General features: G+C 47.5%; 1 protein-coding gene across 3 annotated transcripts in view; it reads right to left on the bottom strand.

Annotated features, from left to right (window-relative positions):
• Positions 1 to 15,703, bottom strand: part of MAPKBP1 (mitogen-activated protein kinase binding protein 1) — a 128,956-nt gene that overhangs the window by 27,788 nt on the left and 85,465 nt on the right. For all 3 annotated transcript variants that reach the window (XM_045015411.1, XM_045015413.1, XM_045015412.1), the window contains 10 exons: positions 14,745 to 14,927; positions 13,292 to 13,452; positions 10,457 to 10,646; positions 9,619 to 9,765; positions 8,508 to 8,692; positions 8,287 to 8,378; positions 6,197 to 6,322; positions 4,351 to 4,421; positions 3,791 to 3,912; positions 2,989 to 3,064 (listed from right to left, as the gene is read on the bottom strand). In XM_045015411.1, coding sequence (XP_044871346.1) covers positions 2,989 to 3,064; positions 3,791 to 3,912; positions 4,351 to 4,421; positions 6,197 to 6,322; positions 8,287 to 8,378; positions 8,508 to 8,692; positions 9,619 to 9,765; positions 10,457 to 10,646; positions 13,292 to 13,452; positions 14,745 to 14,927 — 1,353 coding nt within the window. The remainder of the gene's footprint in view (positions 1 to 2,988; positions 3,065 to 3,790; positions 3,913 to 4,350; positions 4,422 to 6,196; positions 6,323 to 8,286; positions 8,379 to 8,507; positions 8,693 to 9,618; positions 9,766 to 10,456; positions 10,647 to 13,291; positions 13,453 to 14,744; positions 14,928 to 15,703) is intronic.

Below are 15,703 nucleotides of genomic sequence, written 5' to 3'. Positions count from 1 at the left end.
AAGGCAAAAAACCTCCAGGGCCTCTGCCAATCTGCCCTGGAGAAAAATTCCTTCCCGACCCCAAATATGGCGATCAGTTAAACCCTGAGCATGTGGGCAACACTCACCAGCCAGCACCCAGGAAAGAATTCTCTATAGTAACTCAGATCCCACCCCATCTAACATCCCATCACAGACCACTGGGCATACTTACCTGCTGATAATCAAAGATCAGTTGCCAAATTAATTGCCAAAATTAGGCTAACCCATCATACCATCTCCTCCATAAACTTAGTCTTAAAGCCAGATATGTCTTTTGCCCCCACTACTCCCCTTAGAAGGCTGTTCCAGAATTTCACTCCTCTAATGGTTAGAAACCTTCGTCTAATTTCAAGTCTAAACTTCCTAGTGTCCAGTTTATATCCATTTGTTCTTGTGTCCACATTGGTACTAAGCTTAAATAATTCCTCTCCCTCCCTAATATTTATCCCTCTGATGTATTTATAAAGAGCAATCATATCTCCCCTCAGCCTTCTTTTGGTTAGGCTAAACAAGCCAAGCTCTTTGAGTCTCCTTTCATAAGACAGGTTTTCCATTCCTCGGATCATCCTAGTAGCCCTTCTCTGTACCTGTTCCAGTTTGAATTCATCCTTCTTAAACATGGGAGACCAGAACTGCACACAGTATTCCAGATGAGGTCTCACTAGTGCCTTGTATAACGGTACTAACACCTCCTTATCTTTGCTGGAAATACCTCGCCTGATGCATCCTAAAACCACGTTAGCTTTTTTCACGGCCATATCACATTGGCGGCTCATAGTCATCCTGTGATCAACCAATTGTCAAAACTCTCCCAAGAATTACATCTAGCCTACTTCCCAAATGCCAAAATCCCCCACAACACCCCAAACTCAATCTGAGACTAAAGTTGGTTGTCTCTGAAGGCCCCCACCACCAACCCCCTTTAATTACTGATTTGGGATCCACTATTTTTGGTTGATCCTGGTTCCTTTAAGGTTTAAGCCTATCCCAGGCCCAGAAATTATAGCTAGGAAAGTTACATAAAATACCAAATCTCTCCAACACCCAAGATCCAAGCCTTCAACATGGAAACAAGCCATAAGTTTACTGCTGTTGGGAACTTGTGCTAGCTGATATCACCATCAAACCTCCAGTTTCCACAATTCCATATTGCCTGATAAAAAGCAATGTGATAAAAAAACCTCAAATGACTTTCAACATGTCAACTGCTGTACTTCTCCATTTGCTATGTTACCCTCTCTGCATGCTCGGTTCTGGAGCTGTTACTACATGCATGCTTTGACAAACTTTAGAGAAGCAAGAGTACAAAAGTCTTGGTTTGGGGGAGGTTGTGTTTTTTTAACTACTGGTAATGATTTTGGTTATTCTGGTTTGGTCGATGTATTTTTCATGGGGTTCTCTTTTAAAATTCCAATTCTATATATGATCTCAGACACCAAACACGTTTAAATTCCAGAGCCAAGCACGACTGCCCGGTTACACAGTTACCCTCTAAAAAGTACAGAACGGGCTGAAAAACGGAAAACACCTTATGCTGCTATACTTTACTAGTGCTCAGTAGTACAGTGCTCTCTCCAGGTCAGCCAAAGCAAATACATGCTGGATATTTAAACACGAACAAATAAACAAAAACCCAACATCAGTAATATTTCATTGTTTGGGGTTGCAAAGAATTGAGCACTTAATAAGACAGAGCAGCCATTTTTCATTTTCGGTGCCTTGGTTTGTAAGTGTAGTAGGGAAGGGGAAACTATAGTAATTGCAGATAAAGTGTAATTACCTGTGTGAACAAAAGCAGAAAAAGGTGACTATGGAGGCATCCCGTTTGTCAGGAGAGGCACAGGGCTAGGAAACAAGTGGGCATGGTATCCCAGGGTGGAGGTGTACTGGGCGGAGGTGCACAGACCAGCATGCACAGAACCTGCCTACACAGCACTGGGCTCTAGAGGCGTTCCAAGTCCCTCAGGATAGCAGGGTGTTTCAGCATGAGCATGGCTGGGTTTAATCTATCCCTAAGCCTCCCATTTGTCTGAAGATCTCTTCCTTGGCAGCACCCTCTCATTTCCTTGGTTTCACAAATTTCTCATAAACCTTGAATGCCAGCAGCTGCAGCATGTAATCGTAAAGCAAATAAACACAAGGGCTGGAATGAGCTCTTTCCAAATGGAGCTCGGGGAAAAAACAATCGCATCCAGGAGTCCCAGCAATGGCCAAGGACTATAAGGAAAAACAGAGCCGAGGCAGGAGTCCAAAGACTGCCTTGTACGTAGTATGACACTGCCGGCAAGTGCCTCCAGAGCCAGCAGGAGAAAATGCCTTTGGTTCTTGTAAGAAGCACCACATAGGCCAAATTCTCTTCTGATGTATATTGGTACAGGTGCATTGAATTCAATGGAGCGTGGTTAATTTACACCAGCAGAGAATTTGGCCCAGTATATCACTTGAAATACAATGAGAGAGATTAAACAAACATATTCATTTATCCCCACTTTGGACTGAATTAGCCCATCTGTATTTACCCAGACTGTGGGTGGGGCGTGATAAGAGCTAGTATTTGTGGGTAGGTACTGGGAAGGATCTTTGAATTGGATATCACCATTAGCTAATTGTTTTATGCACATGGGGTGAGGAGTAGCTGCTGCCTGAGTATTTGTCTTGGACACAAATGAATTTGTAAATGAATGTCTTGGATACCCAGAGCCTAGGATAGGCAGTTTTTAATAGGTACTAGATATCAAACAGCAAGAAATTCATTAATAAATGCTATCTATAGTCCACATTAGCACTTTAGAGGGAAAAAGTTCACACCAAAATATCCTGCATCCATCCCTCACTTTCTGGAATACTAGATTCAGCTTCGAAGAGCCAGGAAAAGAAAGAGAACAAGTGTATGTGGGAGGAGGGGTGGTGGAGGGGACGACTCATGGGGATGGAGGGGTGTCATGCTTGAATTTCTGGAGCTCTTACTTTAATGAGGGTGCCATCTTCACCTTGGGATCCCTTGTACAGCTTCTTCTGCTTCCCACTGCTTATGTTGAAAATCCTGAAGGTGACACAAGCCAGAACTCATCACATCCATGCATGGTTCTCGGTTTCTTCTCACAAGCTTCCCTTCCCTCTCTCCATGACAGGCCTCCCTGCACAGTCACTGTATGGAATGGAGCGGCAGGATGTAGGGCAGGTGGCCACTTCAAGGGAAGCACTATGTTGGCCATAATTCATGAAGCTCATAATCATTTAAGTGGTTAAAGAAACAGCCTGGGAGCTAGGACGGTGGCCCAAAGATCACATTATTCAGTACCAAGTCAAAGACCTGGGTTTGAATTAACACTCTTTCTTGCTTCTCATACTGGTAAAGTGAAGAGTATGGAGCAATCAGAAGAGAGGGAAATGAACCTCCCAGCACTTAATGAGAGCTATTGGCCATATATTACAAGTGGCACTAACCAAACTCTACTCAGCTGTCCCAGCAGTAAGACAGCTGTGTCTAAGGATGCTGGAACAATTTGTACCAGGGGGGTGCTGAGAGCTGTTGAACCAAACTGTAAACCCTGTAGTATATGATGGAAACCACTTCAAGCCAGAGAGTGCAGCAGCACTCTCAGCACCCCTAGTTCCAGTACCTATGGCTATGGCCCATTCATTAAAAGGCAGGTTATATTTAGGGGTAGGGGAGCAGAGCTTCCATTTAAGCAGCAGTGCAACCCAGACCACCTATCACTGCCCAAATTCTGGGAGCACACCAAAATCCAATCACATATGAACCAACCTGATGTTACGGTCTTGACAGCCAATAGCAGCATATTTCCAGCTGGGGTCAACATCCATGTCATACAAAGTAGTCTTCCTAACAACGTGGTGTGTCCGGGTAAACCGGACCCCGTCGCCCGTCTGAGCACAGGGATTAAAAATTAGTGAAAGCCAAGTAGTTAACCAGTCATAACAATCTTTTAAATGTTCATGACTTCCTCCCAAGTAGCTAGCCCGCACAAGCAAACCACGCCCTACGGTGACTCCTGCTGGGAGAGGCGATGATTGGAGGTGCAATGAAGTTCTTCCCACATCCAATGCTCTTGCACCATTTCCTACGATGACTTCTGCTGGGAAGAGGAATGGGTTCCCTAACCATTCCCTACAGTGACTGCTGCTAGGAGAAGCTGGGACTGGAGCAGCTGCGCACTTCCTTGTGGTTAGCACATTTAACAATCTCCTACATTGTCATATTAGGAGAGGCTGGGACTGGAATAGCAACAAACCCACACCATTCCTTGAAGAAGCTCCTCGGTGTAGCGGTTATAGAGAAGCATATGATGGCTATAACTAAGTTACCTTCTGTGCAGTGCGGAAATAGACACTCTTATCTGCTCCACAGCTGATCATTCGCACCTTCCCATCGTTGGCTGGAAGAGAGAAAAAAACAAATGAACAGGAACCCAACAAGCAACGGAGGAGATTATGTTCTATTTACCCCATTCCTACTTGCCTATACCTGCCCCCTGCTCCTGTACATCAGCCCTGCACGATGGTGCACGGAACTGCAGAAGCCTTCTCTTTCCTAGAGAAGGAACAGTCTCCACCACCACTAGCCCAGAGGCACCCACAATGAATTCCACATAGGCCTCAGTGAGCAAGCAGACCCATCACGCAGCAGGTAGATATTTGATTCTGCAATGTCCCTCAACACTTCAGCATCATTGTAGTGCCCTTATTCTCTGGACACTACAGCACTCCCTGCTGATGTGGGTGGAAAAGGTAGCTCTGTGCTGCTGACGAGCGGAGAACAGCCCATAAACCAGAGGTGGGCAAACTACGGCCTGTGGGACCGTCCTGCCTGACCCTTGAGCTCCAAGCTGGGGAGGCTAGCCCCCGGCCCCTCCCCTGCTGTCCCTCCCCCACCCCCGCAGCCTCAGCTAGCCATGCCGCCAGCGCTCTGGGCAGCAGGGCTGCGAGCTCCTGCCAGGCAGCACAGCGGTGGGGCTGGCTCCAGCCGGGCTCTGAGCAGCATGGTAAGGGGGCAGGGAGCAGGGGGGTTGGATAAGGGGCAGAGGTTCCCAGGGGGCAGTTGGATGGGGTGGAGGTTCTTGGGGGGGGGCGGTCGGGGACAGGGGCGGTTGGATAGGCATGGGAGTCTCTGGGGGCCTGGCAGGGGTGAGGATAGGGATCAAGGGGGCAGTCAGGGGACAGGGGGGTTGGATAAGGGGTGGGGGGGTCCCGGAAGGGGGTGGTTGGATGGGTTGGCAGTTCTGAGGGGGCAGGAAGTGGGAGGGGGCAGATAAGGGGCTCGGGCCAGGCTGTTTGGGGAAGCACAGCCTTCCCTACCCAGCCCTCCATACAGTTTGGGAACCTGATGTGGCCCTCAAGCCAAAAAGTTTGTCCACCCCCTGCCATAAACATATGCTGCACTAACTGACCAATCCAATTTACGGTGTCTTTCTTATTTTCACTCCCATTTTTGCCTTTGAAAGACCAGACTTTCCTGCACTGCCAAAAAATAACCTCCTTAGAAACCAACTTAGAATTTGCTTCCCGCTCAGTGTGAAGAAAATGACAATCTTTCCAAATTTAGTTAAAGAGGCCACATTCAGTCCTGGTAGAAAATTGCACCCACATGCACCAGAGTTGAACCTGGCCACAGGGCTGACATGGTGGTCATCGGTTAGTGCACTGCGCTGCCCTGCCATCTGAGAGACTCAAGTACAATTTTCAGTCCCTGCCTGCCACTTCTCCAGCCATCAGTAACTAGGAGAGTTGTGAAGGCACAACGCTGTGCTGCTGAGCAGCGTGAGGCACTCCATTCCCCCACAGTGACCACCTGCCCTATATTCTAGGCCAATTAATGCTGGCACTGCTATATTTTGAAGAGACCCTCAACCCAGTCTCTCTCAGCCAGGAGAACAGGAGTGGGTTGTAGGTATTTGAGATGGGTTTAAAAAAAAAATAAGATCATTAGAGAATGTGACTCTCCAAAGAAATATGGAGGGAAAGGATAAGGTGATTTTGACCTTTCTAGTTATGGAAGGGGAGGAAAAAGGTAGCCTGATCTGTCCAAGTGATTAAAAGGTTAAACTTATCTACCTGCAAACTTCACAGCTGTGATGTGAGAGGAGCAGTATTCCTGCTGCTGTTGTTAGGATCTCACTCCTGCCAGTACAGAGGGGAGTACAGGATCTCTTACCTGCAAACTTCACAGCTGTGATGGAAGATGAATGCTCATCTAGTGTCTGCTGCAGGCTGTATTCCTTCCCAGCATCCAAGATGTGGATCAGTCTGTCCCGACTGGCTGATGCCAGGAGCTTCAACCCTACCAAAGATTTTACAAGAGGGTGAAACCTTCACTGAGAAGTAATTTGCTCCTTTGGTCACAGTTTTAAACATCCTCTCAAGTTAGGCTACAGAAGATCATCATAGATTAGTGCAAGTAAACAGATGTGCACAAGGAAATGTCCCTGGGCTTTCCAACTGTGATAGGGGAAGTAATGATCAGTCTCTACCTGTCTCCATACAACAGCAAGATGAGGAAGTCTGCTTCAAACTTAGGACCTTTTTTGCAATGCGACAGGCCTCTACTCTGCAAGCTAACAGAGCAGGTCATCAGTAGAGGGTTGTTACACATGATGGTCAGAATGGAGTCATTTAGCAACACATACACAAGCCAGCAAAGAATCCTGTGGCACCTTATAGACTAACAGACGTTTTGCAGCATGAGCTTTCGTGGGTGAATGCCCACTTCGTCGGATGCAAGAGTGGAAATTTCCAGGGGCAGGTAAATATAAGCAAGCAAGAAGTAAGCTAGAGATAACGAGGTTAGATCAATCAGGGAGGATGAGGCCCTCTTCTAGCAGTTGAGGTGTGAAAACCAAGGGAGGAGAAACTGCTTTTGTAGTTGGCTAGCCATTCACAGTCTTTGTTTAATCCTAAACTGATGGTGTCAAATTTGCAAATGAACTGAAGCTCAGCAGTTTCTCTTAGAAGTCTGGTCCTAAAGTTTTTTTGTTGGAGGATGGCCACCTTAAGATCTGCTATTGTGTGGCCAGGGAGGTTGAAGTGTTCTCCTACAGGTTTTTGTATATTGCCATTCCTAATATCTGATTTGTGTCCATTTATCCTTTTCCTTAGAGACTGTCCAGTTTGGCCGATGTACATAGCAGAAGGGCATTGCTGGCATATGATGGCATATATTACATTGGTGGATGTGCAGGTGAATGAACCGGTGATGGTGTGGCTGATCTGGTTAGGTCCTGTGATGGTGTTGCTGGTGTAGATATGTGGGCAGAGTTGGCATCGAGGTTTGTTGCATGGATTGGTTCCTGAGCTAGAGTTACTATGTTGCGGTGTGCAGTTACTGGTGAGAATATGCTTCAGGTTGGCAGGTTGTCTGTGGGCGAGGACTGGCCTGCCACCCAAGGCCTGTGAAAGTGTGGGATCATTGTCCAGGATGGGTTGTAGATCCCTGATGATGCGTTGGAGGGGCTTTAGATGGGGACTGTATGTGATGGCCAGTGGAGTCCTGTTGGTTTCTTTCTTGGGTTTGTCTTGCAGTAGGAGGCTTCTGGGTACACGTCTGGCTCTGTTGATCTGTTTCCTTATTTCCTCATGCGGGTACTGTAGTTTTGAGAATGCTTGGTGGAGATTTTCTAGGTGTTGGTCTCTGTCTACGGGGTTAGAGCAGATACGGTTGTACCTCAGTGCTTGGCTGTAGACAATGGATCTTGTGGTGTGTCCGGGATGGAAGCTGGAGGCATGAAGGTAGGCATAGTGGTCGGTAGGTTTTCGGTATAGGGTGGTGTTAATGTGACCATCACTTATTAGCACCGTGGTGTCTAGGAAGTGGACCTCCCGTGTAGATTGGTCCAGGCTGAGGTTGATAGAGGGATGGAAGCTGTTGAAATCGTGGTGGAATTTTTCCAGAGTCTCCTTCCCATGGGTCCAGATGATGAAGATGTCATCAATGTAGCGTAGGTAGAGAAGGGGTGTGAGTGGACGGGAGCTGAGGAAGCGTTGTTCCAGGTCGGCCATAAAAATATTGGCATATTGTGGGGCCATGCGGGTGCCCATAGCGGTGCCACTGATCTGGAGATATATATTGTCATCAAATTTGAAATAGTTGTGTGTGAGGATAAAGGCACAGAGCTCAGCAACCAGTTGTGCTGTGGCATCATCATCAACCAGACTAACACGGCTACCTCTCTGATACTATAAACAAGCCAGTACATCATAAGGGGTGCACAAATAATCAATGGGAATAAAGGCTCTGCCCTATCTTACCTGTGTCAGATTTGGAGTACTCCAGGCAGAGGATCTCCGAGTCATGGGCTTCCACCTTCAGCATTTCCCTTAGGGACTGCAACTCATGGATCCTGAAATAGGACACAGATGGATTTCAGTGTGAAAGTGGAACTACACAGAGTGAAAAATGAGAGACACAAACTAGTCTTTATGCCCATCCCCACCCCATCTTAACTCTTCGCCAGAAGCCCTAGGGTTACCTGAGAGTGCCTATCCTGTCGCCCGAGGCCAGGTGCTCTCCACTGGGGCTCACACAGAGTGTGCGAATCCCCACCTTCGTGTCCAAGGCCTGGATGTCAGCCTTGTCTGCGCTCCCACCAGAGTTGTAATCAGTGTCCAGCAGGGCCTGAGTGTTGTCATCCACATAGATGATTTTCATCAGGTCCTTGGAAAGAGAGAAGGGGCCAGTGAAGTATCGAAGTGAAGCAGTGGCAGACAGACTCCTCATGAAACTGGAGCAATGGCCAATGTATTCTTTTCAGTGGCAGTAATAGGCAATGTGTCCCATCTGGGAGTGAAGCCCACAGCAGCAAGCCACTCAGTAATGATGAGGGAGAGATAAGTGGAGGGGGAGTTAGCACAGCAACATCATACTATGGCCCTTCTACAGGAGGAGTTGGACAAAGCAAGCAGCCTTGGTGCTGGGAACAAGCTGCATGTCCTGTGCCACCGATAGACACCTGAGGATTAGACAGTAGTAGAATGGGGTGTGGTGGAAATGACTTCAGGTGTTCTTTAGCGATAACATGAGATGAGCCAAGTCATCAGGAATCTCTATTGCAAAATAGGCAAGAGTCTGTTACATGGAGCGCAGATTGCTCAGAAAGGGAGCTGGAGAGTTGGCTGGTGTAGCAGCTCCCTTAGGTTACAGAAGCAAATTGCTTGACCCAACCATTGTACTGCATGAGATTCTTCGATTTAACATCACTGTCTATACATAGTGAGGAAATGAGAGTCAAATGGTTCTGAATCCACATGTCCAGTTTCCACAGAATTACCAACCCTGACAATTAGAAGCATTACAGAGCTGGGACCGCAGAGAGAAACAGTTACATTGTCTTCTGAAGCATCTGGGATGAGACCCTCTGGAAGAGACCAGCACTGGTGAAACATTGATCTGTTCTGGAATATGAAGTCCTAAGACTCTTACAAAATGCTACTATTTATCTTTGCAGTTGGTCTGCCCCTACATTTCCCCAGGTCTGAGTAACTTCCCAGACACACATCGCCCCTTATGTGACCTGTGGGCCCTAAAAAGGACACTCAAGTGTAAGAGGAAGAAGGGAACCGAAGACCACTGCAGAGTCTTACATTGCTGAGGATGTTCCGGTGCAGAGCTGTGCCATGGATGTTGGAACTCTCTGTATTCCACAGACGGATGGTGTTATCAGACGAGCAGGTGATGAATGAACTTGGGGGCAGGCAAGACTGATTGTTGTCCTTCACTTCAGGATACACCTAGAGGCACATAACAAACAAACCGTAAGTGAGACATCATTGTGCCTGGTAGTCTAGTTACCAGAAGCAAGTTCCAAAACAAGGCCAGACCAGATTTCTACTTATTTGATACAGAGGAGGCAGCTGAGGACAACAGGAACTCAGCATACCTAGAATCAATTCAGTCACAGACTGGCTGGCAAATCACAGCTTCATATTCATTCCAAATAAACAAATGCTGAGTGGAGTTACCAGGACATAGATGGTGTCTTGAATAAGACCCTCTGCTTTTTTCTAGCCCAATGGGAGGGGAGAGAGCCAGAAACCCTCATCACTTAACAGAGTTCAAACACAGAGCATAAGAGGGCAGCACTGGACTGTTGCCACAATCATTTGATACTGAAACATGGCTGGAGTTATCTCAAGATTTGATCCATGAGGAGAGGTTAAAAATAAGATATACAAAAATGCAGAGGAAAAGCCCCTGCCTGTTCCCTTTTCATATCGTCTTCCCTCCATTTCTGACCAGGCATGAGAGACGTGTGCACTTGCATGGTGTAAGTAACTCCATGAAGTTTCCTACCTTCCCTTCACAAACACCCCCCTAACTACACGAGCTGGAGGCAGAGTCCCTTACTGGGAAATACAGGCAGCCACCATCTTACGCTGCCCTCACCCCAGTACGTGGGCACCATTCCTAGCCTGTCCTTACCTCAACACTCCACACGCAGGAAGAGTGGTATAAGGCAGAGTAAACCTTGCCCACTTTCTTCGGGTCCTTGACATCCCACACATACAGGCTGTGGTCATTGTAAACGCATGATAGCCACTGGTTGGTAGGGTCGAAGGTCAAGGCAATTGTATCTGGATACTTGGCATCCACCATACCAGAGAAGAGACGGCTGTGCAAAGACAGAACAACAGTCGGGTTAATTTTTGTAGCACTGGGGTAAGAGTGTGGACACAAAACTTGAAGCTAAAATCCTCTGGGAGGGAAGAGTTTGGTGCTAGCCAGAGGAAGGAGTATACAACGGTGTGGGAGTACAGTGAGTAGTTGGGGAGGTAACCACAATCTGTGAGGTGGAGAATCTGACTGTTGTGCCAGGATAGCAGCCTCTTTCCACATTAAAAAATAAAAGTCCCAAGAGGGGCCTGAACTTCCTACGGTGGAGGGGCCAGTAGGACTGACTGCAAGGCTTGAGTTCCTTTACTTCACTCTCCAACTATTCAATTCACAGCTGAATTCAGACTCTCGCTCCGCAGCATGCTGAGAAGTAGACACGACAAGAGAGCCATCAGATCTTTGGACTGCTAGTCCTTCCCAGTGCAGACACCTGGGAGCAAGGAAGGGAGAGAACGGTATTGCTGGCAGCGAAAGGTCTCAAGCACAAACAGCTGGAGTTAGAGGTAGCAGTGTAGGCAGCAAGAACTCCTATGTATATTCTAGTCTCCCAGCTGCTGGAGGGAAAAATAAAAGCTGAAATTAAATGGAGTAAAATTCCTGATGGAGGAGTCCTGGTGCATCACACTGCCGTGCAAAACAATCTGAGATTATAGCGCCAGGGAGACTTCCTGTTTCAGTGACGTTCTGAATCCACCTTCCCATAGGAGGAGCGGGAGCAACCAACCTTGCTAGTTTTAACATGGAGATTGGTGAGTTTATGCACAGGATTATTTGACTGGGTTGCTTGTGACAGCAGGAGACTGGACTTGAGAACCCAGGAGGTCCCTTCCAGTGCTATGTATTCATGTTTCTATGAGATCAGGGCCATGTTGTGAGAACTGAAGAGCTGGATTATAGGGTTAGGGTGCCAGCTAACGAGGAGAGAACCTCAAATGGTTGACATCAGACAAGATGGCAGCGGTTTGGTTATTTTTACAAGCCTCTTTGCTCTGCAAAATTGGTCTGGAAGTCACATGAAAACAGGCTCACTTAGCTCTTAGCCTGATGTTAGGAAAAATTATTTAAAAAAAAATGTAAACATTGCAAAACCTCAAAAAAACGTTCCACTCAGTTTCAGCTCTAAAACCCAGGTGAGGATATAATTAACCTCACCTAGCATCGATCTCATTAAAAACCAGAGCCCAGTGTAGACTTAAGGCTGGAAAGACCAGAGAGATGCTCTTTAAATGCATTAATTGTCATGTTGTGGTTAGAGCAGCAGACAGGGAGTTAAGCGATCTGGGTTTTATTCTGAGTACGACCACAGAATTGCTATCTGGCCTTGGGAAAGTGGCTTCTCCTATCTATGCCTCATTCTCCCCATCTGTACAATGGAACTCACCCATACTGCTCTCACAGAGGTGTTGTGAAGAGTTTTTGCAAAGTGTGTGGAGGCTGCAAACACCTTTATAAAGGTGGGCCCCTACTATCCTATTTTTAAAAGTGGAAAAGGTGAGGCACAAACGGATTAAAGTGATTTAGCCAAGGCCAAGAGTCACTGGCAGAGCTAGGATCGGAGTCCAGGAGGTCTGACTAACCACTTGATCAAACTGCCCAGCCAATGGCAGTAATAGGCAGCTTTCCATTGAAATGCATGTTCGAGTCAAAAACCCCACCACAAATAGACACGTGTCCCTGCTAGACCCCCCAGGAAGGAGGATTAATGAGAGCCCGCAGGAGAGAACATGACCGTGCCAGTCTTGACGAGAGGGGAAATGGCACAACTGTGTGGGGAAAAATCCATTGAAAACAATGACCTCAAAATAAAGTGGGGCTACCCCAACACCTCAGGGGCTCCCTAGGGCACAAGCAGCAATATGCTGTCATTAACTGATATCCCAAATTACAGAAACATATCTGCTTTCAGATCAAGGGCGAGTGTATGAGCAGTGAATCACATTTCAATTAAAGGCACACACCATCACCAAACAAAGGAACAATTCATTCCGACATCTACATGTCCAGTATGAACCCCTCCCACTGTGGGTCAGAGCGGTTCATTAGACAGCCAGTCGCCAACGTGCCTAATCTATCTGGAAAAGAAAAGCGTATGGACTGTGGAAACGTCCCTTTCCTCGGGGTGGATCCCAGCGGATGTTTGTTTCAGAATAGCGCTGTAGGAGTGCAACAGAAGATTTGGTTGTGCTCAAGCATTTGCAAGCAGGGAAGAGTGAAGGGCTCTCTCCAATTTCAGCCTCCACAGACTAAGTGATAATCATGCATAAAATAATTTACCTAGGAAGGGTCCACTCAAAGGCCAACATCTGCACTTCAAAAAGTGATGCTCCTTTTAGCCAGTTTTCCAGCAGGAGGGAGATGGCAGAGCAAAGGGGACAGGAGAAAACAGAACGCACAAGACAGAGGGAAGAAAGACTAGAGGGACAGGCAGGAGATTTGAGTGCCCAAGGACATCGGTGGAAAGCAAAACATCCCATGAAAGCCTATGTATCTCTTATCAATGCCGCTTTATAGTAAAGAGGAAAGTATGCTGGAGGAAGAACCCTAGAGTGCAAGGCAAGGGCAGGATCACAAATCACACATCGTTACTGCACCTGCTCTGCCCATCCAAGCTTCTGCAGTCTCCTACCACCCTTCCTATGGTACCTGGCTTCAGTGACGCTGGCAATGTCCATTCCCAAGAAGTGCGGCTTCGGCAACGTAGTGACGAAGTGAAGGTTCAAAGGGTTAAAAATCCGCACCGTGCCATCAGCGCAGCCACAGAAGATGTAGTCATGGTTCACAGAGATGCAGTTCGCCACAGTAGTCTGAGAAGGACACAAAATCAACCAAGACAAGTTGGTCTCTCTCTCCGAACTGCCATGTAAACGACAGAGCACGAAGCACTCAAGATCAGAATGAAGTGAAGTGGAGTGAAATGAAGCCACACAGTTTAAGGAAAAGCCTGAAATCTGGATTTCCTTTCTGAGGAGCATCCAAGCCAAGGTCTGCTGTAGGGTCCGCTCAGTCAGTCAGAGTCAGGAAACAGCGCCGAGGGCGCGTTCCACTCGCTGGTGCAAATTCACGCAGCTCGGTAGATTTCTGGGGAGCTACGTGGATCTACACCAGCTGGGGATCTGGCCCTGAACATTGATTACCTTGTACCCTTGAGGGGAGATGTTCAGCATCACGAGTGGGACACTGCAGCTAGCCCCATACAAGTGCATGAGCATGCTTCCTGGTACAGAGGGGGCAACGGTGGGAGAAATGGAATTGTTCTGCTCAGTGCTGAGATTTGTACAAATGGCAGAAAATGATGGAGAAATGGGGTGAGGTCAAGGCAAACACTTCATTCTAACTTACTGTGAAGCTGTCTGTGTTCTGAGCAGGAGTGAAAAAGGCAGATTTTAGAGCAGAAAGGAAAGAAGAAAAGACACGTTTCACTTGGGGAAGCATGGAAAGATTTTGTCCTGGTGTGAATACCCTGGATCCATTTTGCTTTACAGTTTGGGTTTTCTCCCTTTAATTGAATATTAAAATCTTTGCCAACAGGCCAGGCTGGTGGTCTTGCAGCAGCACAATACACTACCCCGAGGGGGAGAGCTGAACTTGAGACTCTGGCAGAGACTTTTGCTTCTAGGAGGGCAGGGGGCACTGGAGAAGCAGCTTGCGCAACCCCTGAGGAGATGGAGTGCCTCCCACACTCTGCTGCTACCCCTCCCCCCTCCTGTACAACTCAGGAGTGACATTCATGGGTTCCCAAAGGACGCCACATCCAGCCTTCCCACAGCCACAAGGACACATCACAATGTTGAGCCTTGAGGGCAGAAGCTTTTCAGGAATTAGAGGATCTCCTACATAAAATCCCTACCCAACTGGCCTTTAAGCAAAAGACTCCATTTCTACCCCCAGGCTCTGGTTTCCCTAGCACACACCACTGCTTTGTGCCATGCTTTAAAGGAAAACATTAAAAATCATAAAGAAGCAGAAGTCTCCAGCTCTCCTCACATGCCAGCAGCTCTCACTGCTGGCAGCAGCTTGTGGCCTCAGGATGTCCCCACCCCTTCCTCCCCCCAGTCAATGGGCATTGATGTACATGGAGAGCAGACCTGGAACTCACCCTCAGCTCCACCCACTTGTCGAGCAGCCTCTTTTCATTGAATTCACAGAGGAGGCCGGAGGAGGTGATGCAGAAAGTGCTGTCTGCTTTTTTACCCCTTCCACAGGCCACATCCGTGAAGAAGTTGTTCCTCAGCTCCCCCAGCAAACCGGAGCGCCCTAGCAAGGGGACTGTGGCATTCACCTACCAAAAGAAATAACCTGTTAGGGAAAGAGAACTCCACACTGGAGTTATGAGCGATCTAAAGAGACAGGCTGTGATGGGGTCACTTGCTGCAACTCCACTGCTTGTAAAATGTATCAGGACCATCAACAGCAGCAAATCAGTGAGACAGAGCTACTTATGTGTCTGCCATTGGCTGACACAGGCCAGTTAGCCAATCGCAGGAAGAAATCTTGGGGATAGTGATGCCTGGTCTTCCCTGATGATCAAAACAGATCTGACTTGCACTGACATATGCGTCAATGGAAGATCCATGGTGTGAAATGTGAAAGGCTATCCTTGAGTGAATGCACCTTTGCAATACAGACAGGCAAACTAGCACATAGGGATTTGGCCTCCCAACAACAGCAACAGAAGCCACTACATGACACTTTGAAACATGCCCCTCGATATTTCAAGTCACGCACATCCAAATCAAAGAGCCCCAAGTCCCTGCAGTGTGAGGGGCCCAGAGATGGCAACCACATATGGGAAGAACCATTGCCATGAAGAAATGGATGTGCTGTTGAATCGCACCAATGCCAGGGTACAACAGAACCTGATTTGGCTGCCATGCACAGAATCCATGAACCACCTGCACTGGCCTACAGGAAACCTGGATTTGGGTGCCAGACACAGCAGGCACTGGATAATGAGACAGTAGAGGTTACATCTTGAGAGCCAAAGACTAAAGCTGCTTCACACAGGAAATCAAAGATCAATTCTGAACCGGAAGCTCCTGTTCCCCACAGGCTGTG

The sequence above is a fragment of the Mauremys mutica genome, chromosome 4 (genome assembly GCF_020497125.1).
Source record: "Mauremys mutica isolate MM-2020 ecotype Southern chromosome 4, ASM2049712v1, whole genome shotgun sequence".
Taxonomy (NCBI): Eukaryota; Metazoa; Chordata; order Testudines; family Geoemydidae; genus Mauremys; species Mauremys mutica.
The sequence above is the reverse complement of the archived record's forward strand: the minus strand, read 5'-3'. Positions and strand labels throughout refer to the sequence as shown.